Genomic DNA, 24,697 nt, shown 5'->3' on the forward strand with positions numbered 1-24,697 from the left:
TGCATGATGAAAACTATCCTCCTTATGAATGATGTCAGATTCTCTGGTGTTCCATCATAGTTTGCCACCAGTCCTAACGAAGACAGTGCTTGATTGAGGTGGGCTTCGGTGAGTTCTACGGCCATTTTGTTTTTTGGTGGTGTTTTATTTTATTCGCACACAAGTTGCCGTTTTGTTCCACAATTATAGTTTATGGTTGTAACACACAGTTCACATTTCCGCGCACAGTTGGCGTTTTTGTTCCACAATTGGAATTTTTTGGTTGCAACCCACAGTTGATATTTCCGCGCACAGTTGGCGTAAATATTTTTCACTGTTGTAGACTTTTGAGCGTTCCCGTAAGTTCTTGATGTCGGATCGGAGTTTTATAGTGATTATTCACTAATTCTATGTAACGCACGGATAATTCTATGTGTCACACGGATAGAATAACAAGTTCACTTTTACCGATCCTACCGACTGCGCCAATTATATATCTGGTCTCTCCAGACTCGAAAAAAAGATATTGTTTTTGTTGAGTTAAAAGACGGGATTTTATTTAATGCATGAATACTTAAAACTAAAGTACAAAGATGTCTTAGAGTAATATGTATACCCTTACAGAGGGTATTATAAAATTGGTCAGATGTTTGTAACGCACAGAGGGAGACGTTTCCGACCCCATAAAGTATATATATTCTTGATCAGCATGAGAAGCTGACTCGATATAGCCATGTCCGTCTGTCCGTCCGTCCGTCCGTCTGTGCGTATGCGTTTTACTCAGCCGTCTTAAGAGCTATCGGGCTGAAATTTTTTTTCGGGGTTTTTTATTACCCGGGAAAAATAAAGTATGAAAACCATAAGGATCGGACCACTATATCATGTAGCTCTAGAAGAACTAGAAGAAACATTTTCATAAAAATGAGAGTATGCTATGAAATTTACATATGTGCTAATATTGGATATAAAACCCCAGATCCCAAAATATGAATGTGATCGGATAAATATAACACACACAGACGCAACGCTACATGAACTGTATGTGTATGCGTGCGTTGCTTTGCTTTGGGAATAAGGGAAGAAGAAGAACAAATTGTAAAATAGAGAGTAAAATTGTTTTGATTGTATATTGATGAATTGAGTTGCAGAAAACAAATTTTGAACATGTAAAATTATTATTACCAAGGACTGCAAGGGTATATAAACTTCGGCATAGCCGATGTTTGCTTCTATGATTTTTATAGGCTAAACTTGCGAGCCCTTTAGTGGCGTGATCGATATTGGTGCAATTTGATTGCACCGAATTTTAATGCTGAATTAGCGTTCTCACGCTTTTGACTTTTAGGGGGACAATTAATATTGCAAGTGTCCAATTGTTTATAAAAAAAAAAGGATGTTTACCTTAAAGTTTGATTTTAGGGGGCGAAAAATGTATAAGGTTTTGGGTATTGACGTTGGATATATGACTCGCCCATCCTAAAAAAAATAGCCTGCCTGGCGGATACATTGGGATATAGCGAGGGGTTTTTCTCAGCTGTAAATATTGGAGTATCAATTTTGTTAATAATTTGGGACTCAATTTTTTCAACAATTGGGGTTTCGATTATTTCTGTGGGACCACGATTGTTATTTTACTAAGCGGTCCAAAAGGGAAGAATTTGATAACTCGGGTAAGATAAAGAATGAAAATTTTCAGGAGCGGACTACTACGTCATATAGTAGTAGATGAAAAATAGTTGAAGAAATTGGAGTATGGCTATGAAATTTACTACTATGATAGTTTATTATATAAAACATTAGATCCTGAAATTTTAATCGGATCGGATAACTAAAGCACACGTTACGGGCAATATAACTCGGACTTTTCAGCTTTCTACTAAGTACAATGGGACGCAACAAACGGCTGGGTAACAAACTTAATCCTTTGTACAAAGAAGGAATTGTAGAGTCAGAGCTTCGAACTAATGTTATCATAAAGGGGAGGGAGGTCCATAAGGACAATCTAAAATAAAACCTTAAAAAATTGTTTTTTTTTCTAGAATTAGCTTTGCACACTCTTACAACTATTAGATTAATAAGAATATTTTATTATATCCAAAATTACAGAACGGACTACACTGTACTGATACTAATAATACTGAGGACACACGCGACAATGACCATGAAAATTACAGAAATATTAATCGGATCGGAGCACACGTTACGGGCAATATTATTGGGACTTTTCTGCTTTCTACTAAGTACAATGGGACGCATAGAAAAATTATTTTGTGTTTAGTTTAGGGCTATAAATTCCGTAAAGAAAGAAGCATTTTTTATTATGGCATTCAATCGTACAAAAAATATGTAATTCCATTTGTTTGGAAAGAAGGTAAAAACAAATTTGAACAAATGACATTCACCATAATATTACTAAATAATTTTTCCTTGCATTTGGTCTATGCGTCCCATTGTACTTAGTAGAAAGCAATGTTTTGTAGTTCACTCAGCAAGCCAGAATATTTCAAAACTAAACGTATGTCGCTTTCCCAGCCAAATTATTCATTCAATCCTCATTGCTCAAACAGCAAACAACAGTATAAAAATCAGATAACAATTTAAATAAGTATCTACATATATATTCAGTAAGTTTTGCAGCGATCACTAAGGACTAAACAGGGAAAAGGGTATTAACAATAACTTTATTCTATTTAGCAATGAGTGGAATATCTTCAGCACAAGCATCACCACCAAGCGACTCAGAAGCAGCAACAACAACCGCCGCTGCCGCTGCCGCCGCAACGACTACAAAAAAGTCTGGAGCAATGGGTATCCAATCAAGTGCCTGGCTGACTGCTGCTGCTGTTGCCATCTATACTGCTAGAGTCTTGTGGGTGAAGCTTAAGAAGAGTAATTCTACTAGAGATAAGGAAGGTGACGATGAGGACGAAATGGACAACGAAGTGGATGCCGATGAAGATATCGAAAACTTGAAGCTGGATGACTTGATCCCTGCGGGATCCCAATCGAATGGGTTGATGACCACCCACAAATTGTTCGAAGTGAACAAAGGTAAGAAATTGTCTATTCGAAATGTATTGAGCATTGATAGATCATTTACAGGTGCTTCATTTATTTTGGAAACCTAAATTTGAAGTAGACTTTTCATAAGCATTAGACATACAGTACACATGCAATACGCCTACACTTACACATACACATACAAATCGGTGTTATAATGCTCGTTAGTTCTGTGGGGGATCATCGAGTACTTATTCACATTTGTTCTTCTGTTAAAGCAAATCCACAAAAGTTCGAATAAATATAAATTTGTTGTAAATTACACACTTAAAAACGTTTGGCATTTTTTTTTCTACAAAAATGTTGCTATGTTTAGCACAAAAGCGAATACACGCATTAAGCTGAGATTACAAAATATATAACTTCAATCAAGCGCGACACGACTGTTCTCTTTGAAGGTTTGGACAAGCGGTGTTATAATGCTCGTTAGTTCTGTGGGGATTATCGAGTACGTATTCACATTTGCTATTCTGTTAAAGCAAATCCACAAAAGTTCGAATAAATACAAAGTTGTTGTAAATTACACACATTTAAAAACGTTTGGTATTTTCTTTCTATAACATTTACTTCGAAATCGCATAAAAATGTTGCCTATATCGACCTCCTAAGTTCTTGCCGAACTTAGCAGTGAAATGGCAACAGCACAGGACTAAAATTTAGATGCATCTGTTTTTGATGAATTCATCTAAACTAGCTTAATGCATGTTGTAAAACACAAAGTACTTGCAGTGAGACTTTGCTTATCTTGGCGTCTAAGCTTTTCTAAAGGGTTAGGTGAAGTTATTGGGAATATCTGTTCAGACCACTAGCCGTTATAGAAGCGATCGGTCATTATAGTGATACTGGTGAGGAAAGACTTTCTTATTTTAAGTTTCCAGCACAAAATTTCAGTCGTTGTCCAAGACTGGCGTTTTAATATACCCTTAGAAAAGGGCATAGGAATAATAATCAAGGAATTATTATGTGCATTTGCGATGTGCATCAATCCCACTATACGCGAAGACGAGAGACGAGACGACGATCAAAGAGAGAACGTGAGCGTGTGAGAATGCACCAGCTCCCGGCACTCATATCCCCCGGGGGACGGATACGTTCGGCACCTCTAATGCGTGTAACCGAACATCTGTCGAAGTCCTAACACAATGAAATCAAGAGCAAGGGTGGATGTTGTTTTCTTCAGCAATTCGACGCAAGCAGATCTATGTCGCTTTGTTGAGAGAACACACATGAAAAAATTGATAGCTGCTTTGTTTTCCCCATCTTTTCATTGCGTCAAAAAAAATCGTTTCTTGATTAAAGACAAAATTTTGTCAATTTTCATTTTGCAAAGCAACATACGCACACAAGCAAATGCAGCTACATTTTTTTAAGTGCTCTCCTTGTGCCGGGCCCTGGAATAGACGATCAAAGAGTTGACGACAAGAGAGCTGGTTTTTGCGCGTCGAACAACACGGACCTGTTTTGAGGTCCTGCGTCATAGTCGGATGCAAGGTCGAGTCGAGTACCATAGACGGCTGCTAAAAAAGCTCATGGTCGGACGCTAAAGACGAACCGAGCCAAACGTCGATTGTCATTTGACATCTTATAATCTCTATTTAGTCGTATTTTCATTTAAACCCCCTAGACTATAATTGACTTGTAAGTAAAACTCCACATGTAAACTTGTTCAGCATGACGAGACGAATTGATATACCCGTGTTCGTTCACTGAAAATTTGAACAGAGCTGAAATTTTGTACGTGGGCTTCTATATTCTACACGGGTTGTACAACTCGGATTCATCCGTCACGGATCCGGGTTAAGAGATTGAAATTTTTTTGACTCGAACCACTAAATAGACATTCCGGTAAAGAAACAGCCTTAATTAGAATTAAGAGTTAAAGGGCCTTCAGGGCCTTCAAAATTAAATTTCTTCTCATCAGAGGTGTTTTTTTTATACCATGCACCCGTAGAGTGAAATAATATATTAATGTCGCCAAAATGTATATAACACGCAGAAGGAAGCTTCTCCGACCTCATAAAGCAAGGGTGGGTATGTAGTGGCTCTGTTTACTCCCGTGGCTCTTTACCTGCAGATGCTGCGCAGAGAAAACGGTCATTTTTTGGACTGGACGCACACAAAATTTTGTGCGTCTCGAGTTTTATGACGGGTCATAAACGACCTTTTTGGGTCGATCGAGCGATCGTCCCCGAACTTGTAGACAGAGGGGCGGCCAAATCCCGAATTTTGCGGGGAGGGAGAAAATGGGTCGCTTTCGAAAATCAAATTTTATTGAAATCGGACTAGAGACATGCACAGTATACGTATAAATGTATTTTACTAAGCGGTCCAAAAGGGAAGAATTTGATAACTCGGGTAAGATAAAGAATGAAAATTTTCAGGTGTAAATTTTCAGGAGCGGACTACTACGTCATATAGTAGTAGATGAAAAATAGTTGAAGAAATTGGAGTATGGCTATGAAATTTACTACTATGATAGTTTATTATATAAAACATTAAATCCTGAAATTTTAATCGGATCGGATAACTAAAGCACATGTTACGGGCAATATAACTCGGACTTTTCAGCTTTCTACTAAGTACAATGGGACGCAACAAACGGCTGGGTAACAAACTTAATCCTTTGTACAAAGAAGGAATTGTAGAGTCAGAGCTTCGTCGACACTTTGTAAATTGCCGTCGAGTTCTTTAGTTAGTGTGCTCGCTTGGCGAGCGGGTGGCCGGGGTTCGACTCCCAGCTTGGTCGAAGTTTTTCATAATGCTTTTTATTCATAATGCTTTTTATATATTTATATATTTTTTTGTGATACATTTTTATTTACTTTTTATTTACTTTTTATACCCTTGCAGAGGGTATTGTAAAATTGGTCACTTTACGACCCCATAAAGTATATAAATTCTTGATCAGCATGAGAAGCTGAGTTGATATAGCCATGTCCGCAAAATGTTTTCTTCTAGACCTATATGATATAGTGGTCCGATCCTAAGGATTTTCATACTCTATCTTACCCGGGTAATAAAAAACCCCAAAAAAAGATTTCATCCCGATAGCTCTTAAGACGGCTGAGTAAAACGCATACGCACAGACGGACGGACAGATGGACATGGCTATATCAACTCAGCTTCTCAGGTCGTAAACGCCTCCTTCTATGCGTTACGAACATCTGACCAATTTTACAATACCCTCTGCAAGGGTATAAAAAGTAAATAAAAATGTATCACAAAATATACAATGAATGAATGCACAGCAACTAGAATCACTGTCTGTTCAGCTCTCTAAAGTGGGAGAAATATGTGCATGCGAAACCAGATTGAGCAATGGAAAAACAGTTTTGATTGTGGCAATTTATATTTCACCGAATCAATCAATAAATAGCATCACGGAATTCATTCATGAAAATTTAATAAAGTATACACCAGAAGTATCGCGGATACTTAAAAAAGATTACGATAAAGTTCCAATGATTTTAAGTGGCGATTTTAACGTAAATTTTGCATTGGACACAGCGGTTCCTTTAATTGACTTTCTCAATACAACATTCAGTTTAAAAATGTGTAACAAATCGCACTGAATCAACAACACGATCAAAAACAACAATTGACGCGGTATTTCAAAGATATGTTGACAACATCGAAACCAAAGCATTTGTATCATATTTTAGCTATCATAAGCCACTCGTATCATTTGTAGAAATTGAAAACATTGAGGATGAATAATAATAAAATGAAGAAAATAAAACATGACCTTTATAGCAATATTATAATGAACCTATAATTATCCCGCTCCTAATGCTGCTTTTGTCTCATTCTCTCTCAGTTTGTTTTACGGAAGGTTTCACTTCTATCGTGTCTAACCGTTAGACGCCCTCTTTTTTTTTTTCTAAAATTAGCTTTGAACACTCTTACAACTATTAGATTAATAAGAATATTTTATTTGATCCAAAATTACAGAACGGACTACACTGTACTGATACTAATAATACTGAGGACACACGCGGCAATGACCATGAAAATTACGGAAATATTAATCGGATCGGAGCACACGTTACGGGCAATATAATTGGGACTTTTCTGCTTTCTACTAAGTACAATGGGACGCATAGAAAAATTATTTTGTGTTTAGTTTAGGGCTATAAATTCCGTAAAGAAAGAAGCATTTTTTATTATGGCATTCAATCGTACAAAAAATATGTAATTCCATTTGTTTGGAAAGAAGGTAAAAACAAATTTGAACAAATGACATTCACCATAATATTACTAAATAATTTTTCCTTGCATTTGGTCTATGCGTCCCATTGTACTTAGTAGAAAGCAATGTTTTGTAGTTCACTCAGCAAGCCAGAATATTTCAAAACTAAACGTATGTCGCTTTCCCAGCCAAATTATTCATTCAATCCTCATTGCTCAAACAGCAAACAACAGTATAAAAATCAGATAACAATTTAAATAAGTATCTACATATATATTCAGTAAGTTTTGCAGCGATCACTAAGGACTAAACAGGGAAAAGGGTATTAACAATAACTTTATTCTATTTAGCAATGGTAGCCAATGGTCAAACAGCAACAACAACACCACCACCTCCACCACCAAGCGGCTCAGAAGCAGCAACAACAACCGCCGCTGCCGCTGCCGCTGCCGCCTCAACGACTACAAAAAAGTCTGGAGCAATGGGTATCCAATCAAGTGCCTGGCTGACTGCTGCTGCTGTTGCCATCTATACTGCTAGAGTCTTGTGGGTGAAGCTTAAGAAGAGTAATTCTACTAGTGATAAGGAAGGTGACGATGAGGATGAAATGGACAACGAAGTGGATGCCGATGAAGATATCGAAAACTGGAAGCAGGATGACTTGATCCCTGCGGGATCCCAATCGAATGGGTTGAGGACCACCCACAAATTGTTCGAAGTGAACAAAGGTAAGAAATTGTCTATTCGAAATGTATTGAGCATTGATCGATCATTTACAGGTGCTTCATTTATTTTGGAAACCTAAATTTGAAGTAGACTTTTCATAAGCATTAGATTACAGTACACATGCAATACGCCTACACTTACTCATACACATACAAATTATTCTTGCCTTGTTGGTCAATCGGTGTTATAATGCTCGTTAGTTCTGTGGGGGATCATCGAGTACTTATTTACATTTGTTGTTCTGTTAAAGCAAATCCATAAAATTTCGAATAAATACAAATTTGTTGTAAATTACACACTTAAAGACGTTTGGCATTATTTTTCTACAAAAATGTTGCTATGTTTAGCACAAAAGCGAATACACGCATTAAGCTGAGATTACAAAATATATAACTTCAATCAAGCGCGACACGACTGTTCTCTTTGAAGGTTTGGACAAGCGGTGTTATAATGCTCGTTAGTTCAGTGGGGGATCATCGAGTACTTATTCACATTTGCTATTCTGTTAAAGCAAATCCACAAAAGTTCGAATAAATACAAACTTGTTGTAAATTACACACATTTAAAAACGGTTGGTATTTTCTTTCTATAACATTTACTTCGAAATCGCATAAAAATGTTGCCTATATCGACCTCCTAAGTTCTTGCCGAACTTAGCAGTGAAATGGCAACAGAACAGGACTAAAATTTAGATGCATCTGTTTTTGATGAATTCATCTAAACTAGCTTAATGCATGTTGTAAAACACAAAGTACTTGCAGTGAGACTTTGCTTATCTTGGCGTCTAAGCTTTTCTAAAGGGTTAGGTGGAGTTATTGGGAATATCTGTTCAGACCACTAGCCGTTATAGAAGCGATCGGTCATTATAGTGATACTGGTGAGGAAAGACTTTCTTATTTTAAGTTTCCAACACAAAATTTCAGTCGTTGTCCAAGACTGGCGTTTTAATATACCCTTAGAAAAGGGCATAGGAATAATAATCAAGGAATTATTATGTGCATTTGCGATGTGCATCAATCCCACTATACACGAAGACGAGAGACGAGACGACGATCAAAGAGAGAACGTGAGCGTGTGAGAATGCACCAGCTCCCGGCACTCATATCCCCCGGGGGACGGATACGTTCGGCACCTCTAATGCGTGTAACCGAACAGCTGTCTAAGTCCTAACACAATGAAATCAAGAGCAAGGGTGGATGTTGTTTTCTTCAGCAATTCGACGCAAGCAGATCTATGTCGCTTTGTTGAGAGAACACACATGAAAAAATTGATAGCTGCTTTGTTTTCCCCATCTTTTCATTGCGTCAAAAAAAATCGTTTCTTGATTAAAGACAAAATTTTGTCAATTTTCATTTTGCAAAGCAACATACGCACACAAGCAAATGCAGCTACATTTTTTTAAGTGCTCTCCTTGTGCCGGGCTCTGGAATAGACGATCAAAGAGTTGACGACAAGAGAGCTGGTTTTTGCGCGTCGAACAACACGGACCTGTTTTGAGGTCCTGCGTCATAGTCGGATGCAAGGTCGAGTCGAGTACCATAGACGGCTGCTAAAAAAGCTCATGGTCGGACGCTAAAGACGAACCGAGCCAAACGTCGATTGTCATTTGACATCTTATAATCTCTATTTAGTCGTATTTTCATTTAAACCCCCTAGACTATAATTGACTTGTAAGTAAAACTCCACGTGTAAACTTGTTCAGCATGACGAGACGAATTGATATACCCGTGTTCGTTCACTGAAAATTTGAACAGAGCTGAAATTTTGTACGTGGGCTTCTATATTCTACACGGGTTGTACAACTCGGATTCATCCGTCACGGATCCGGGTTAAGAGATTGACATTTTTTTTAATCGAACCACTAAATAGACATTCCGGTAAAGAAACAGCCTTAATTAGAATTAAGAGTTAAATATTGAAGCTCGCATGTACCATAACTGAAGGAGTTATAATTGTACTCATCAGGGCCTTCAAAATTAAATTTCTTCTCATCAGAGGTGTTTTTTTTATACCATCCACCCGTAGAGTGAAATAATATATTAATGTCGCCAAAATGTATATAACACGCAGAAGGAAGCTTCTCCGACCTCATAAAGCAAGGGTGTGTATGTAGTGGCTCTGTTTACTCCCGTGGCTCTTTACCTGCAGATGCTGGGCAGAGAAAACGGTCATTTTTTGGACTGGACGCACACAAAAATTTGTGCGTCTCGAGTTTTATGACGGGTCATAAACGACCTTTTTGGGTCGATCGAGCGATCGTCCCCGAACTTGTAGACAGAGGGGCGGCCAAATCCCGAATTTTGCGGGGAGGGAGAAAGAGGAAAACGAACTTCGCGGGGAGGGAGAAAATGAGTCGCTTTCGAAAATCAAAAGATTAATAAGAATATTTTATTAGATCCAAAATTACAGAACGGACTACACTGTACTGATACTAATAATACTGAGGACACACGCGGCAATGACCATGAAAATTACGGAAATATTAATCGGATCGGAGCACACGTTACGGGCAATATAATTGGGACTTTTCTGCTTTCTACTAAGTACAATGGGACGCATAGAAAAATTATTTTGTGTTTAGTTTAGGGCTATAAATTCCGTAAAGAAAGAAGCATTTTTTATTATGGCATTCAATCGTACAAAAAATATGTAATTCCATTTGTTTGGAAAGAAGGTAAAAACAAATTTGAACAAATGACATTCACCATAATATTACTAAATAATTTTTCCTTGCATTTGGTCTATGCGTCCCATTGTACTTAGTAGAAAGCAATGTTTTGTAGTTCACTCAGCAAGCCAGAATATTTCAAAACTAAACGTATGTCGCTTTCCCAGCCAAATTATTCATTCAATCCTCATTGCTCAAACAGCAAGCAACAGTATAAAAATCAGATAACAATTTAAATAAGTATCTACATATATATTCAGTAAGTTTTGCAGCGATCACTAAGGACTAAACAGGGAAAAGGGTATTAACAATAACTTTATTCTATTTAGCAATGGTAGCCAATGGTCAAACAGCAACAACAACACCACCACCTCCACCACCAAGCGGCTCAGAAGCAGCAACAACAACCGCCGCTGCCGCTGCCGCTGCCGCCGCAACGACTACAAAAAAGTCTGGAGCAATGGGTATCCAATCAAGTGCCTGGCTGACTGCTGCTGCTGTTGCCATCTATACTGCTAGAGTCTTGTGGGTGAAGCTTAAGAAGAGTAATTCTACTAGAGATAAGGAAGGTGACGATGATGATGAAATGGACAACGAAGTGGATGCCGATGAAGATATCGAAAACTTGAAGCTGGATGACTTGATCCCTGCGGGATCCCAATCGAATGGGTTGAGGACCACCCACAAATTGTTCGAAGTGAACAAAGGTAAGAAATTGTCTATTCGAAATGTATTGAGCATTGATAGATCATTTACAGGTGCTTCATTTATTTTCGAAAACTAAATTGGAAGTAGACTTTTCATAAGCATTAGACATACAGTACACATGCAATACGCCTACACTTACACATACACATACAAATCGGTGTTATAATGCTCGTTAGTTCTGTGGGGGATCATCGAGTACTTATTCACATTTGTTCTTCTGTTAAAGCAAATCCACAAAAGTGCGAATAAATATAAATTTGTTGTAAATTACACACATTTAAAAACGGTTGGTATTTTCTTTCTATAACATTTACTTCGAAATCGCATAAAAATGTTGCCTATATCGACCTCCTAAGTTCTTGCCGAACTTAGCAGTGAAATGGCAACAGAACAGGACTAAAATTTAGATGCATCTGTTTTTGATGAATTCATCTAAACTAGCTTAATGCATGTTGTAAAACACAAAGTACTTGCAGTGAGACTTTGCTTATCTTGGCGTCTAAGCTTTTCTAAAGGGTTAGGTGGAGTTATTGGGAATATCTGTTCAGACCACTAGCCGTTATAGAAGCGATCGGTCATTATAGTGATACTGGTGAGGAAAGACTTTCTTATTTTAAGTTTCCAACACAAAATTTCAGTCGTTGTCCAAGACTGGCGTTTTAATATACCCTTAGAAAAGGGCATAGGAATAATAATCAAGGAATTATTATGTGCATTTGCGATGTGCATCAATCCCACTATACGCGAAGACGAGAGACGAGACGACGATCAAAGAGAGAACGTGAGCGTGTGAGAATGCACCAGCTCCCGGCACTCATATCCCCCGGGGGACGGATACGTTCGGCACCTCTAATGCGTGTAACCGAACATCTGTCGAAGTCCTAACACAATGAAATCAAGAGCAAGGGTGGATGTTGTTTTCTTCAGCAATTCGACGCAAGCAGATCTATGTCGCTTTGTTGAGAGAACACACATGAAAAAATTGATAGCTGCTTTGTTTTCCCCATCTTTTCATTGCGTCAAAAAAAATCGTTTCTTGATTAAAGACAAAATTTTGTCAATTTTCATTTTGCAAAGCAACATACGCACACAAGCAAATGCAGCTACATTTTTTTAAGTGCTCTCCTTGTGCCGGGCCCTGGAATAGACGATCAAAGAGTTGACGACAAGAGAGCTGGTTTTTGCGCGTCGAACAACACGGACCTGTTTTGAGGTCCTGCGTCATAGTCGGATGCAAGGTCGAGTCGAGTACCATAGACGGCTGCTAAAAAAGCTCATGGTCGGACGCTAAAGACGAACCGAGCCAAACGTCGATTGTCATTTGACATCTTATAATCTCTATTTAGTCGTATTTTCATTTAAACCCCCTAGACTATAATTGACTTGTAAGTAAAACTCCACATGTAAACTTGTTCAGCATGACGAGACGAATTGATATACCCGTGTTCGTTCACTGAAAATTTGAACAGAGCTGAAATTTTGTACGTGGGCTTCTATATTCTACACGGGTTGTACAACTCGGATTCATCCGTCACGGATCCGGGTTAAGAGATTGAAATTTTTTTGACTCGAACCACTAAATAGACATTCCGGTAAAGAAACAGCCTTAATTAGAATTAAGAGTTAAAGGGCCTTCAGGGCCTTCAAAATTAAATTTCTTCTCATCAGAGGTGTTTTTTTTATACCATGCACCCGTAGAGTGAAATAATATATTAATGTCGCCAAAATGTATATAACACGCAGAAGGAAGCTTCTCCGACCTCATAAAGCAAGGGTGGGTATGTAGTGGCTCTGTTTACTCCCGTGGCTCTTTACCTGCAGATGCTGGGCAGAGAAAACGGTCATTTTTTGGACTGGACGCACACAAAAATTTGTGCGTCTCGAGTTTTATGACGGGTCATAAACGACCTTTTTGGGTCGATCGAGCGATCGTCCCCGAACTTGTTGACAGAGGGGCGGCCAAATCCCGAATTTTGCGGGGAGGGAGAAAATGGGTCGCTTTCGAAAATCAAATTTTATTGAAATCGGACTAGAGACATGCACAGTATACGTATAAATGTATTTTACTAAGCGGTCCAAAAGGGAAGAATTTGATAACTCGGGTAAGATAAAGAATGAAAATTTTCAGGTGTAAATTTTCAGGAGCGGACTACTACGTCATATAGTAGTAGATGAAAAATAGTTGAAGAAATTGGAGTATGGCTATGAAATTTACTACTATGATAGTTTATTATATAAAACATTAGATCCTGAAATTTTAATCGGATCGGATAACTGAAGCACACGTTACGGGCAATATAACTCGGACTTTTCAGCTTTCTACTAAGTACAATGGGACGCAACAAACGGCTGGGTAACAAACTTAATCCTTTGTACAAAGAAGGAATTGTAGAGTCAGAGCTTCGTCGACACTTTGTAAATTGCCGTCGAGTTCTTTAGTTAGTGTGCTCGCTTGGCGAGCGGGTGGCCGGGGTTCGACTCCCAGCTTGGTCGAAGTTTTTCATAATGCTTTTTATTCATAATGCTTTTTATATATTTATATATTTTTTTGTGATACATTTTTATTTACTTTTTATTTACTTTTTATACCCTTGCAGAGGGTATTGTAAAATTGGTCACTTTACGACCCCATAAAGTATATAAATTCTTGATCAGCATGAGAAGCTGAGTTGATATAGCCATGTCCGCAAAATGTTTTCTTCTAGACCTATATGATATAGTGGTCCGATCCTAAGGATTTTCATACTCTATCGTACCCGGGTAATAAAAAACCCCAAAAAAAGATTTCATCCCGATAGCTCTTAAGACGGCTGAGTAAAACGCATACGCACAGACGGACGGACAGATATATCAACTCAGCTTCTCAGGTCGTAAACGCCTCCTTCTAGGCGTTACGAACATCTGACCAATTTTACAATACCCTCTGCAAGGGTATAAAAAGTAAATAAAAATGTATCACAAAATATACAATGAATGAATGCACAGCAACTAGAATCACTGTCTGTTCAGCTCTCTAAAGTGGGAGAAATATGTGCATGCGAAACCAGATTGAGCAATGGAAAAACAGTTTTGATTGTGGCAATTTATATTTCACCGAATCAATCAATAAATAGCATCACGGAATTCATTCATGAAAATTTAATAAAGTATACACCAGAAGTATCGCGGATACTTAGAAAAGATTACGATAAAGTTCCAATGATTTTAAGTGGCGATTTTAACGTAAATTTTGCATTGGACACAGCGGTTCCTTTAATTGACTTTCTCAATACAACATTCAGTTTAAAAATGTGTAACAATCGCACTGAATCAACAACACGATCAAAAACAACAATTGACGCGGTATTTCAAAGATATGTTGACAACATCGAAACCAAAGCATTTGTATCATATTTTAGCTATCATAAGCCACTCGTATCATTTGTAGAAATTGAAAACATTGAGGATGAATAATAATAAAATGAAGAAAATAAAACATGACCTTTATAGCAATATTATAATGAACCTATAATTATCCCGCTCCTAATGCTGCTTTCGTCTCATTCTCTCTCAGTTTGTTTTACGGAAGGTTTCACTTCTATCGTGTCTAACCGTTAGACGCCCTCTTTTTTTTTTCTAGAATTAGCTTTGAACACTCTTACAACTATTAGATTAATAAGAATATTTTATTATATCCAAAATTACAGAACGGACTACACTGTACTGATACTAATAATACTGAGGACACACGCGACAATGACCATGCAAATTACGGAAATATTAATCGGATCGGAGCACACGTTACGGGCAATATAATTGAGACTTTTCTGCTTTCTACTAAGTACAATGGGACGCATAGAAAAATTATTTTGTGTTTAGTTTAGGGCTATAAATTCCGTAAAGAAAGAAGCATTTTTTATTATGGCATTCAATCGTACAAAAAATATGTAATTCCATTTGTTTGGAAAGAAGGTAAAAACAAATTTGAACAAATGACATTCACCATAATATTACTAAATAATTTTTCCTTGCATTTGGTCTATGCGTCCCATTGTACTTAGTAGAAAGCAATGTTTTGTAGTTCACTCAGCAAGCCAGAATATTTCAAAACTAAACGTATGTCGCTTTCCCAGCCAAATTATTCATTCAATCCTCATTGCTCAAACAGCAAACAACAGTATAAAAATCAGATAACAATTTAAATAAGTATCTACATATATATTCAGTAAGTTTTGCAGCGATCACTAAGGACTAAACAGGGAAAAGGGTATTAACAATAACTTTATTCTATTTAGCAATGGTAGCCAATGGTCAAACAGCAACAACAACACCACCACCTCCACCACCAAGCGGCTCAGAAGCAGCAACAACAACCGCCGCTGCCGCTGCCGCTGCCGCCGCAACGACTACAAAAAAGTCTGGAGCAATGGGTATCCAATCAAGTGCCTGGCTGACTGCTGCTGCTGTTGCCATCTATACTGCTAGAGTCTTGTGGGTGAAGCTTAAGAAGAGTAATTCTACTAGTGATAAGGAAGGTGACGATGAGGATGAAATGGACAACGAAGTGGATGCCGATGAAGATATCGAAAACTGGAAGCAGGATGACTTGATCCCTGCGGGATCCCAATCGAATGGGTTGATGACCACCCACAAATTGTTCGAAGTGAACAAAGGTAAGAAATTGTCTATTCGAAATGTATTGAGCATTGATCGATCATTTACAGGTGCTTCATTTATTTTGGAAACCTAAATTTGATGTAGACTTTTCATAAGCATTAGATTACAGTACACATGCAATACGCCTACACTTACTCATACACATACAAATTATTCTTGCCTTGTTGGTCAAGCGGTGTTATAATGCTCGTTAGTTCTGTGGGGGATCATCGAGTACTTATTCACATTTGTTGTTCTGTTAAAGCAAATCCACAAAAGTTCGAATAAATATAAATTTGTTGTAAATTACACACTTAAAAACGTTTGGCATTTTTTTTTGTACAAAAATGTTGCTATGTTTAGCACAAAAGCGAATACACGCATTAAGCTGAGATTACAAAATATATAACTTCAATCAAGCGCGACACGACTGTTCTCTTTGAAGGTTTGGACAAGCGGTGTTATAATGCTCGTTAGTTCAGTGGGGGATCATCGAGTACTTATTCACATTTGCTATTCTGTTAAAGCAAATCCACAAAAGTTCGAATAAATACAAACTTGTTGTAAATTACACACATTTAAAAACGTTTGGTATTTTCTTTCTATAACATTTACTTCGAAATCGCATATAAATGTTGCCTATATCGACCTCCTAAGTTCTTGCCGAACTTAGCAGTGAAATGGCAACAGAACAGGACTAAAATTTAGATGCATCTGTTTTTGATGAATTCATCTAAACTAGCTTAATGCATGTTGTAAAACACAAAGTACTTGCAGTGAGACTTTGCTTATCTTGGCGTCTAAGCTTTTCTAAAGGGTTAGGTGGAGTTATTGGGAATATCTGTTCAGACCACTAGCCGTTATAGAAGCGATCGGTCATTATAGTGATACTGGTGAGGAAAGACTTGCTTATTTTAAGTTTCCAACACAAAATTTCAGTCGTTGTCCAAGACTGGCGTTTTAATATACCCTTAGAAAAGGGCATAGGAATAATAATCAAGGAATTATTATGTGCATTTGCGATGTGCATCAATCCCACTATACGCGAAGACGAGAGACGAGACGACGATCAAAGAGAGAACGTGAGCGTGTGAGAATGCACCAGCTCCCGGCACTCATATCCCCCGGGGGACGGATACGTTCGGCACCTCTAATGCGTGTAACCGAACAGCTGTCGAAGTCCTAACACAATGAAATCAAGAGCAAGGGTGGATGTTGTTTTCTTCAGCAATTCGACGCAAGCAGATCTATGTCGCTTTGTTGAGAGAACACACATGAAAAAATTGATAGCTGCTTTGTTTTCCCCATCTTTTCATTGCGTCAAAAAAAATCGTTTCTTGATTAAAGACAAAATTTTGTCAATTTTCATTTTGCAAAGCAACATACGCACACAAGCAAATGCAGCTACATTTTTTTAAGTGCTCTCCTTGTGCCGGGCCCTGGAATAGACGATCAAAGAGTTGACGACAAGAGAGCTGGTTTTTGCGCGTCGAACAACACGGACCTGTTTTGAGGTCCTGCGTCATAGTCGGATGCAAGGTCGAGTCGAGTACCATAGACGGCTGCTAAAAAAGCTCATGGTCGGACGCTAAAGACGAACCAAGCCAAACGTCGATTGTCATTTGACATCTTATAATCTCTATTTAGTCGTATTTTCATTTAAACCCCCTAGACTATAATTGACTTGTAAGTAAAACTCCACATGTAAACTTGTTCAGCATGACGAGACGAATTGATATACCCGTGTTCGTTCACTGAAAATTTGAACAGAGCTGAAATTTTGTACGTGGGCTTCTATATTCTACACGGGTTGTACAACTCGGATTCATCCGTCACGGATCCGGGTTAAGAGATTGACATTTTTTTTAATCGAACCACTAAATAGACATTCCGGTAAAGAAACAGCCTTAATTAGAATTAAGAGTTAAAGGGCCTTCAGGGCCTTCAAAATTAAATTTCTTCTCATCAGAGCTGGTTTTTTTATACCATGCACCCGTAGAGTGAAATAATATATTAATGTCGCCAAAATGTATATAACACGCAGAAGGAAGCTTCTCCGACCTCATAAAGCAAGGGTGGGTATGTAGTGGCTCTGTTTACTCCCGTGGCTCTTTACCTGCAGATGCTGGGCAGAGAAAACGGTCATTTTTTGGACTGGACGCACACAAAATTTTGTGCGTCTCGAGTTTTATGACGGGTCATAAACGACCTTTTTGGGTCGATCGAGCGATCGTCCCCGAACTTGTTGACAGAGGGGCGGCCAAATCCCGAATTTTGCGGGGAGGGAGAAAGAGGAAAACGAACTTCGCGGGGAGGGAGAAAATGGGTCGCTTTCGAAAATCAAAAGATTAATAAGAATATTTTATTAGATCCAAAATTACAGAACGGACTACACTGTACTGATACTAATAATACTGAGGACACACGCGACAATGACCATGAAAATTACGGAAATATTAATCGGATCGGAGCACACGTTACGGGCAATATAATTGGGACTTTTCTGCTTTCTACTAAGTACAATGGGACGCATAGAAAAATTATTTTGTGTTTAGTTTAGGGCTATAAATTCCGTAAAGAAAGAAGCATTTTTATTATGGCATTCAATCGTACAAAAAATATGTATTTTTTCAAATTTGATTAATATATCTTCGATGTCATTTTCACTATTTATATTTCTGAGTTTTTCATTTACTGTTTTATGAAATCTTTCTAAGTCTGAAATGCCGTTTTTACTTGTTGTAATTTCTAACCTTACATTTTCTTCTTGTGGCCAATTTTTTAGTGCTATACACAGAAATGCTGAATACTTTCATAATTGCTCTCTTGGCTTCTAACCAATCTCTAGATTTTACTTCTACAAGTGTTGCAAATTTGGAGTAAATGTCAATGCATGAAAGGAATTGTAAATTGTCGATCATGTAAATATTAAAATGATATTAAAAGTTTCTGGTGTTATTTCAAAAGTTAGTTTTGAATTTCTATTTTCTGTCTTTGCGATATTGCATACTGAGCATTCGTTAATAATGTTTTGAATTAGGTTTTGAAAATCGGGGAAATAATATTTTTCTTTAAACAAATGAATTGTTTTTTCGATTCCTGGATGTAATAATTCTTTGTGTTGTTTTAGGATTATTTCTTTGAATTGTGCAAACGTTTTAATGTACTCTAACTTAATGTTGATTTCCAGGTTTTTGTATTTGCGTTCGATCGTATTATTTCAATAAAGGCTTGTTGGAATATGGGATAATCTCTATTATCTTCATGAGCACTATGCATTGTAGCTGCGGTGCTGTCTGTTGATCCTAAAAAGTTTTCATCTGTTTTAATTATGGAAAGGGCATCTGCTACGTGATTTTCTTTGCCGGGTAAATATTTAATTTTGTAATCAAACTCATTTAGTTTTGTTCTCCATCGTTGAAGTTTCATATTTGGTTCTTTTATATTGCTGAGCCATACTAAAGGCTTATGGTCGCTTAGAATTTCGAACTTTCTACCGAAAAGGTATGATCTAAAAAACTTTGTTGCCCAAACTATTGCTAGTATTCTTTAAGGGATCGGAAAATTTTGAATTGCTTTGATTTTATTTGGGTTAGGTTTTATACCTTCTGTTGTTATTATATGACCAATGAATTCAGTTTCTTTTTTCATAAATTCGCATTTGTCGAGTGGGAGTTTAAGATTAGCTTCTCTGAGTTTGTTAAATACCTTTCTGAGTGATAGCATGTTTTCCTCCAATGAAGTGGAGTCCACTATAATGTCGTCCAGATAAACAAGAATCCTTTTTAAGACCAAATGGCATACGTGTGTATTCGTAATGGCCATGTTTAGTTGAGAAAGCTGTTTTTGCAATAGATACAGGATCCATTTGAATTTGATGAAATCCCTTAGATAAATCAATGGTGGTAAAGTATAGGCATTTTCCCAGTTTGTCGAGAATTTCATCCATGACTGTAATTGGGAATTTGTCATCTATTGTGACTTCATTTAAATTTCGGTAGTCAATGACTAATCTGAATTTTTGTTTGTTGGAAGCATCTCGTTTTTTTGGAACGATCCAAATTGGTGAACAGTAGGGTGAGTTCGACTTTCGAATGATACCCTGTTCGATCATTTCATTTATTTCTTTGTTGATTTCTATATCAAATTTGTATGGACGTTTATAAATTGGGTCCTCATGTTTTGTATGAATAGAGTGCTTTATTGTACTCGTGAAAGTCAAATTTTCACCTTCGCGGTACTGAATGTCACTGAATTCGTACAAGACTTTCTTTAAGTTTTTGTGTTTCTTCGTTGTTTAAATGGTCGAATCTATACTCATTGCTTTCTATTATTTCATTTTCAATCGCTGATTTGTCCATTTTGCTAATTCCACTATTACTTTCTCTTTGTCTTTTTGTAGGCTGGTTTGCTACGTTATTTTTTGGATAATTATTTTCCTGTTGATAACTCATTGGATTTTGAGCCCTGTCACTATTTAATTTTTGTTGAACATCTTGGAAAAGTTTTTGTGTTATATCGGATGGTTTTGTTTGAGACGGAGTTGTACTATTGGGTAGAAAAGATTTTCCACTTTTTTGGTCTTGACTTTGGCTTTGATTTGATTCTCTGATTTCTGTTATACTATCCTCGTATAACCCTTCTCTTTGAGCTACTTGTTTCAGCTTGCTAACTTTGGTTATATCATATCTAGCTAACGTCATAAATAATCTATCGGGTAATTTTTTGTTTATTACATCTTTTATAGTGTTATTTAAAGCATTTGTATAAAGAGTAGTGTTATTTGCATCGTTTTCAAGACTAAGCTTGTTTGTGATAATATAGGATTTATCTTCTAATTCCGTTACAAACCTACGAAGGTTTCCTGTATAGTTGGTGTTGTAGAGGCGTCGAAGAAGTTCGTCACATGGGGTCTGCGTTTTCAATTCATTGATGAGGAATGATCTTAGTTCCGGCCAGGTGTTGGCTTGTCCAATTTGCGAGAGTCGTTGTGCCCCTCCAGTGAGCTGCATCTCGATTGCGCTGAACGTTATGTTATGTTGCCATGGGTTGGATATAGGTGCATGATGAAAACTATCCTCCTTATGAATGATGTCAGATTCTCTGGTGTTCCATCATAGTTTGCCACCAGTCCTAACGAAGACAGTGCTTGATTGAGGTGGGCTTCGGTGAGTTCTACGGCCATTTTGTTTTTTGGTGGTGTTTTATTTTATTCGCACACAAGTTGCCGTTTTGTTGCACAATTATAGTTTATGGTTGTAACACACAGTTCACATTTCCGCGCACAGTTGGCGTTTTTGTTCCACAATTGGAATTTTTTGGTTGCAACCCACAGTTGATATTTCCGCGCACAGTTGGCGTAAATATTTTTCACTGTTGTAGACTTTTGAGCGTTCCCGTAAGTTCTTGATGTCGGATCGGAGTTTTATAGTGATTATTCACTAATTCTATGTAACGCACGGATAATTCTATGTGTCACACGGATAGAATAACAAGTTCACTTTTACCGATCCTACCGACTGCGCCAATTATATATCTGGTCTCTCCAGACTCGAAAAAAAAGATATTGTTTTTGTTGAGTTAAAAGACGGGATTTTATTTAATGCATGAATACTTAAAACTAAAGTACAAAGATGTCTTAGAGTAATATGTATACCCTTACAGAGGGTATTATAAAATTGGTCAGACGTTTGTAACGCACAGAAGGAGACGTTTCCGACCCCATAAAGTATATATATTCTTGATCAGCATGAGAATCTGACTCGATATAGCCATGTCCGTCTGTCCGTCCGCCCGTCCGTCTGTGCGTATGCGTTTTACTCAGCCGTCTTAAGAGCTATCGGGCTGAAATTTTTTTTCGGGGTTTTTTATTACCCGGGAAAAATAAAGTATGAAAACCATAAGGATCGGACCACTTTATCATGTAGCTCTAGAAGAACTAGAAGAAACATTTTCATAAAAATGAGAGTATGCTATGAAATTTACATATGTGCTAATATTGGATATAAAACCCCAGATCCCAAAATATGAATGTGATCGGATAAATATAACACACACAGACGCAACGCTACATGAACTGTATGTGTATGCGTGCGTTGCTTTGCTTTGGGAATAAGGGAAGAAGAAGAACAAATTGTAAAATAGAGAGTAAAATTGTTTTGATTGTATATTGATGAATTGAGTTGCAGAAAACAAATTTTGAACATGTAAAATTATTATTACCAAGGACTGCAAGGGTATATAAACTTTGGCATAGCCGATGTTTGCTTCTATGATTTTTATAGGCTAAACTTGCGAGCCCTTTAGTGGCGTGATCGATATTGGTGCAATTTGATTGCACCGAATTTTAATGCTGAATTAGCGTTCTCACGCTTTTGACTTTTAGGGGGACAATTGTTATTGCAAGTGTCCAATTGTTTATAAAAAAAAAAAGGATGTTTACCTTAAAGTTTGATTTTAGGGGGCGAAAAATGTATAAGGTTTTGGGTATTGACGTTGGATATATGACTCGCCCATCCTAAAAAAAATAGCCTGCCTGGCGGATACATTGGGATATAGCGAGGGGTTTTTCTCAGCTGTAAATATTGGAGTATCAATTTTGTTAATAATTTGGGACTCAATTTTTTCAACAATTGGGGTTTCGATTATTTCTGTGGGACCACGATTGTTATTTTACTAAGCGGTCCAAAAGGGAAGAATTTGATAACTCGGGTAAGATAAAGAATGAAAATTTTCAGGAGCGGACTACTACGTCATATAGTAGTAGATGAAAAATAGTTGAAGAAATTGGAGTATGGCTATGAAATTTACTACTATGATAGTTTATTATATAAAACATTAGATCCTGAAATTTTAATCGGATCGGATAACTAAAGCACACGTTACGGGCAATATAACTCGGACTTTTCAGCTTTCTACTAAGTACAATGGGACGCAACAAACGGCTGGGTAACAAACTTAATCCTTTGTACAAAGAAGGAATTGTAGAGTCAGAGCTTCGAACTAATGTTATCATAAAGGGGAGGGAGGTCCATAAGGACAATCTAAAATAAAACCTTAAAAAATTGTTTTTTTCTAGAATTAGCTTTGCACACTCTTACAACTATTAGATTAATAAGAATATTTTATTATATCCAAAATTACAGAACGGACTACACTGTACTGATACTAATAATACTGAGGACACACGCGACAATGACCATGCAAATTACGGAAATATTAATCGGATCGGAGCACACGTTACGGGCAATATAATTGGGACTTTTCTGCTTTCTACTAAGTACAATGGGACGCATAGAAAAATTATTTTGTGTTTAGTTTAGGGCTATAAATTCCGTAAAGAAAGAAGCCTTTTTTATTATGGCATTCAATCGTACAAAAAATATGTACTTCCATTTGTTTGGAAAGAAGGTAAAAACAAATTTGAACAAATGACATTCACCATAATATTACTAAATAATTTTTCCTTGCATTTGGTCTATGCGTCCCATTGTACTTAGTAGAAAGCAATGTTTTGTAGTTCACTCAGCAAGCCAGAATATTTCAAAACTAAACGTATGTCGCTTTCCCAGCCAAATTATTCATTCAATCCTCATTGCTCAAACAGCAAACAACAGTATAAAAATCAGATAACAATTTAAATAAGTATCTACATATATATTCAGTAAGTTTTGCAGCGATCACTAAGGACTAAACAGGGAAAAGGGTATTAACAATAACTTTATTCTATTTAGCAATGGTAGCCAATGGTCAAACAGCAACAACAACACCACCACCTCCACCACCAAGCGGCTCAGAAGCAGCAACAACAACCGCCGCTGCCGCTGCCGCTGCCGCCGCAACGACTACAAAAAAGTCTGGAGCAATGGGTATCCAATCAAGTGCCTGGCTGACTGCTGCTGCTGTTGCCATCTATACTGCTAGAGTCTTGTGGGTGAAGCTTAAGAAGAGTAATTCTACTAGTGATAAGGAAGGTGACGATGAGGATGAAATGGACAACGAAGTGGATGCCGATGAAGATATCGAAAACTGGAAGCAGGATGACTTGATCCCTGCGGGATCCCAATCGAATGGGTTGATGACCACCCACAAATTGTTCGAAGTGAACAAAGGTAAGAAATTGTCTATTCGAAATGTATTGAGCATTGATAGATCATTTACAGGTGCTTCATTTATTTTCGAAAACTAAATTGGAAGTAGACTTTTCATAAGCATTAGACATACAGTACACATGCAATACGCCTACACTTACACATACACATACAAATTATTCTTGCCTTGTTGGTCAAGCGGTGTTATAATGCTCGTTAGTTCTGTGGGGGATCATCGAGTACTTATTCACATTTGCTATTCTGTTAAAGCAAATCCACAAAAGTTCGAATAAATACAAAGTTGTTGTAAATTACACACATTTAAAAACGTTTGGTATTTTCTTTCTATAACATTTACTTCGAAATCGCATAAGAATGTTGCCTATATCGACCTCCTAAGTTCTTGCCGTGAACTTAGCCGTGAAATGGCAACAGGACAGGACTAAAATTTCTCTGTTTTTGATGAATTCATCTAAACTAGCTTAATGCATGTTGTAAAACACAAAGTACTTGCAGTGAGACTTTGCTTATCTTGGCGTCTAAGCTTTTCTAAAGGGTTAGGTGGAGTTATTGGGAATATCTGATCAGACCACTAGCCGTTATAGAAGCGATCGGTCATTATAGTGATACTGGTGAGGAAAG

At 37.4% G+C, this 24,697-nt stretch overlaps 5 protein-coding genes across 15 annotated transcripts; all 5 read left to right on the forward strand.

Moving 5' to 3' along the window:
• The first annotated feature begins 2,503 nt into the window (after positions 1 to 2,503).
• LOC124460138 lies at positions 2,504 to 3,576 on the forward strand. 3 transcript variants are annotated; one of them, XM_047010387.1, is made up of 3 exons: positions 2,504 to 2,603; positions 2,674 to 3,030; positions 3,082 to 3,576. In XM_047010387.1, the coding sequence occupies exons 2-3, from the start codon at positions 2,676 to 2,678 to the stop codon at positions 3,105 to 3,107; spliced, it is 381 nt and encodes a 126-aa protein (XP_046866343.1). In that variant the 5' UTR covers positions 2,504 to 2,603; positions 2,674 to 2,675; the 3' UTR covers positions 3,108 to 3,576. The 3 variants fall into 3 exon arrangements, with proteins under 3 accessions (XP_046866343.1, XP_046866344.1, XP_046866345.1); XM_047010388.1 differs by having other exon boundaries at positions 3,116 to 3,576; XM_047010389.1 differs by having other exon boundaries at positions 2,505 to 2,603; positions 3,119 to 3,576.
• Positions 3,577 to 7,411: 3,835 nt separating this feature from the next.
• LOC124460137 (formin-like protein 13) lies at positions 7,412 to 8,258 on the forward strand. Of its 3 annotated transcripts, none has more exons than XM_047010384.1 (3): positions 7,412 to 7,508; positions 7,579 to 7,956; positions 8,008 to 8,258. In XM_047010384.1, exons 2-3 carry the CDS (start codon positions 7,581 to 7,583, stop codon positions 8,031 to 8,033), a joined length of 402 nt encoding a protein of 133 aa, XP_046866340.1. In that variant the 5' UTR covers positions 7,412 to 7,508; positions 7,579 to 7,580; the 3' UTR covers positions 8,034 to 8,258. The 3 variants fall into 3 exon arrangements, with proteins under 3 accessions (XP_046866340.1, XP_046866341.1, XP_046866342.1); XM_047010385.1 differs by having other exon boundaries at positions 8,042 to 8,258; XM_047010386.1 differs by having other exon boundaries at positions 7,413 to 7,508; positions 8,045 to 8,258.
• A 2,535-nt stretch (positions 8,259 to 10,793) lies between these two features.
• On the forward strand, positions 10,794 to 11,614 carry LOC124460136. 3 transcript variants are annotated; one of them, XM_047010381.1, is made up of 3 exons: positions 10,794 to 10,881; positions 10,952 to 11,329; positions 11,381 to 11,614. In XM_047010381.1, the coding sequence occupies exons 2-3, from the start codon at positions 10,954 to 10,956 to the stop codon at positions 11,404 to 11,406; spliced, it is 402 nt and encodes a 133-aa protein (XP_046866337.1). In that variant the 5' UTR covers positions 10,794 to 10,881; positions 10,952 to 10,953; the 3' UTR covers positions 11,407 to 11,614. The 3 variants fall into 3 exon arrangements, with proteins under 3 accessions (XP_046866337.1, XP_046866338.1, XP_046866339.1); XM_047010382.1 differs by having other exon boundaries at positions 11,415 to 11,614; XM_047010383.1 differs by having other exon boundaries at positions 11,418 to 11,614.
• Positions 11,615 to 15,438: 3,824 nt separating this feature from the next.
• On the forward strand, positions 15,439 to 16,286 carry LOC6637532. Of its 3 annotated transcripts, none has more exons than XM_023176525.2 (3): positions 15,439 to 15,534; positions 15,605 to 15,982; positions 16,034 to 16,286. In XM_023176525.2, the coding sequence occupies exons 2-3, from the start codon at positions 15,607 to 15,609 to the stop codon at positions 16,057 to 16,059; spliced, it is 402 nt and encodes a 133-aa protein (XP_023032293.2). In that variant the 5' UTR covers positions 15,439 to 15,534; positions 15,605 to 15,606; the 3' UTR covers positions 16,060 to 16,286. The 3 variants fall into 3 exon arrangements, with proteins under 3 accessions (XP_023032293.2, XP_023032321.2, XP_002060696.3); XM_023176553.2 differs by having other exon boundaries at positions 16,068 to 16,286; XM_002060660.4 differs by having other exon boundaries at positions 15,440 to 15,534; positions 16,071 to 16,286.
• Positions 16,287 to 23,532: 7,246 nt separating this feature from the next.
• LOC6646129 lies at positions 23,533 to 24,383 on the forward strand. 3 transcript variants are annotated; one of them, XM_015177639.3, is made up of 3 exons: positions 23,533 to 23,628; positions 23,699 to 24,076; positions 24,128 to 24,383. In XM_015177639.3, the coding sequence occupies exons 2-3, from the start codon at positions 23,701 to 23,703 to the stop codon at positions 24,151 to 24,153; spliced, it is 402 nt and encodes a 133-aa protein (XP_015033125.1). In that variant the 5' UTR covers positions 23,533 to 23,628; positions 23,699 to 23,700; the 3' UTR covers positions 24,154 to 24,383. The 3 variants fall into 3 exon arrangements, with proteins under 3 accessions (XP_015033125.1, XP_023033634.1, XP_023033635.1); XM_023177866.2 differs by having other exon boundaries at positions 24,162 to 24,383; XM_023177867.2 differs by having other exon boundaries at positions 24,165 to 24,383.
• The last annotated feature ends 314 nt before the right edge of the window (positions 24,384 to 24,697 follow it).

The sequence above is a fragment of the Drosophila willistoni genome (assembly GCF_018902025.1).
Source record: "Drosophila willistoni isolate 14030-0811.24 chromosome 2L unlocalized genomic scaffold, UCI_dwil_1.1 Seg72.1, whole genome shotgun sequence".
Classification (NCBI taxonomy): Eukaryota; Metazoa; Arthropoda; class Insecta; order Diptera; family Drosophilidae; genus Drosophila; species Drosophila willistoni.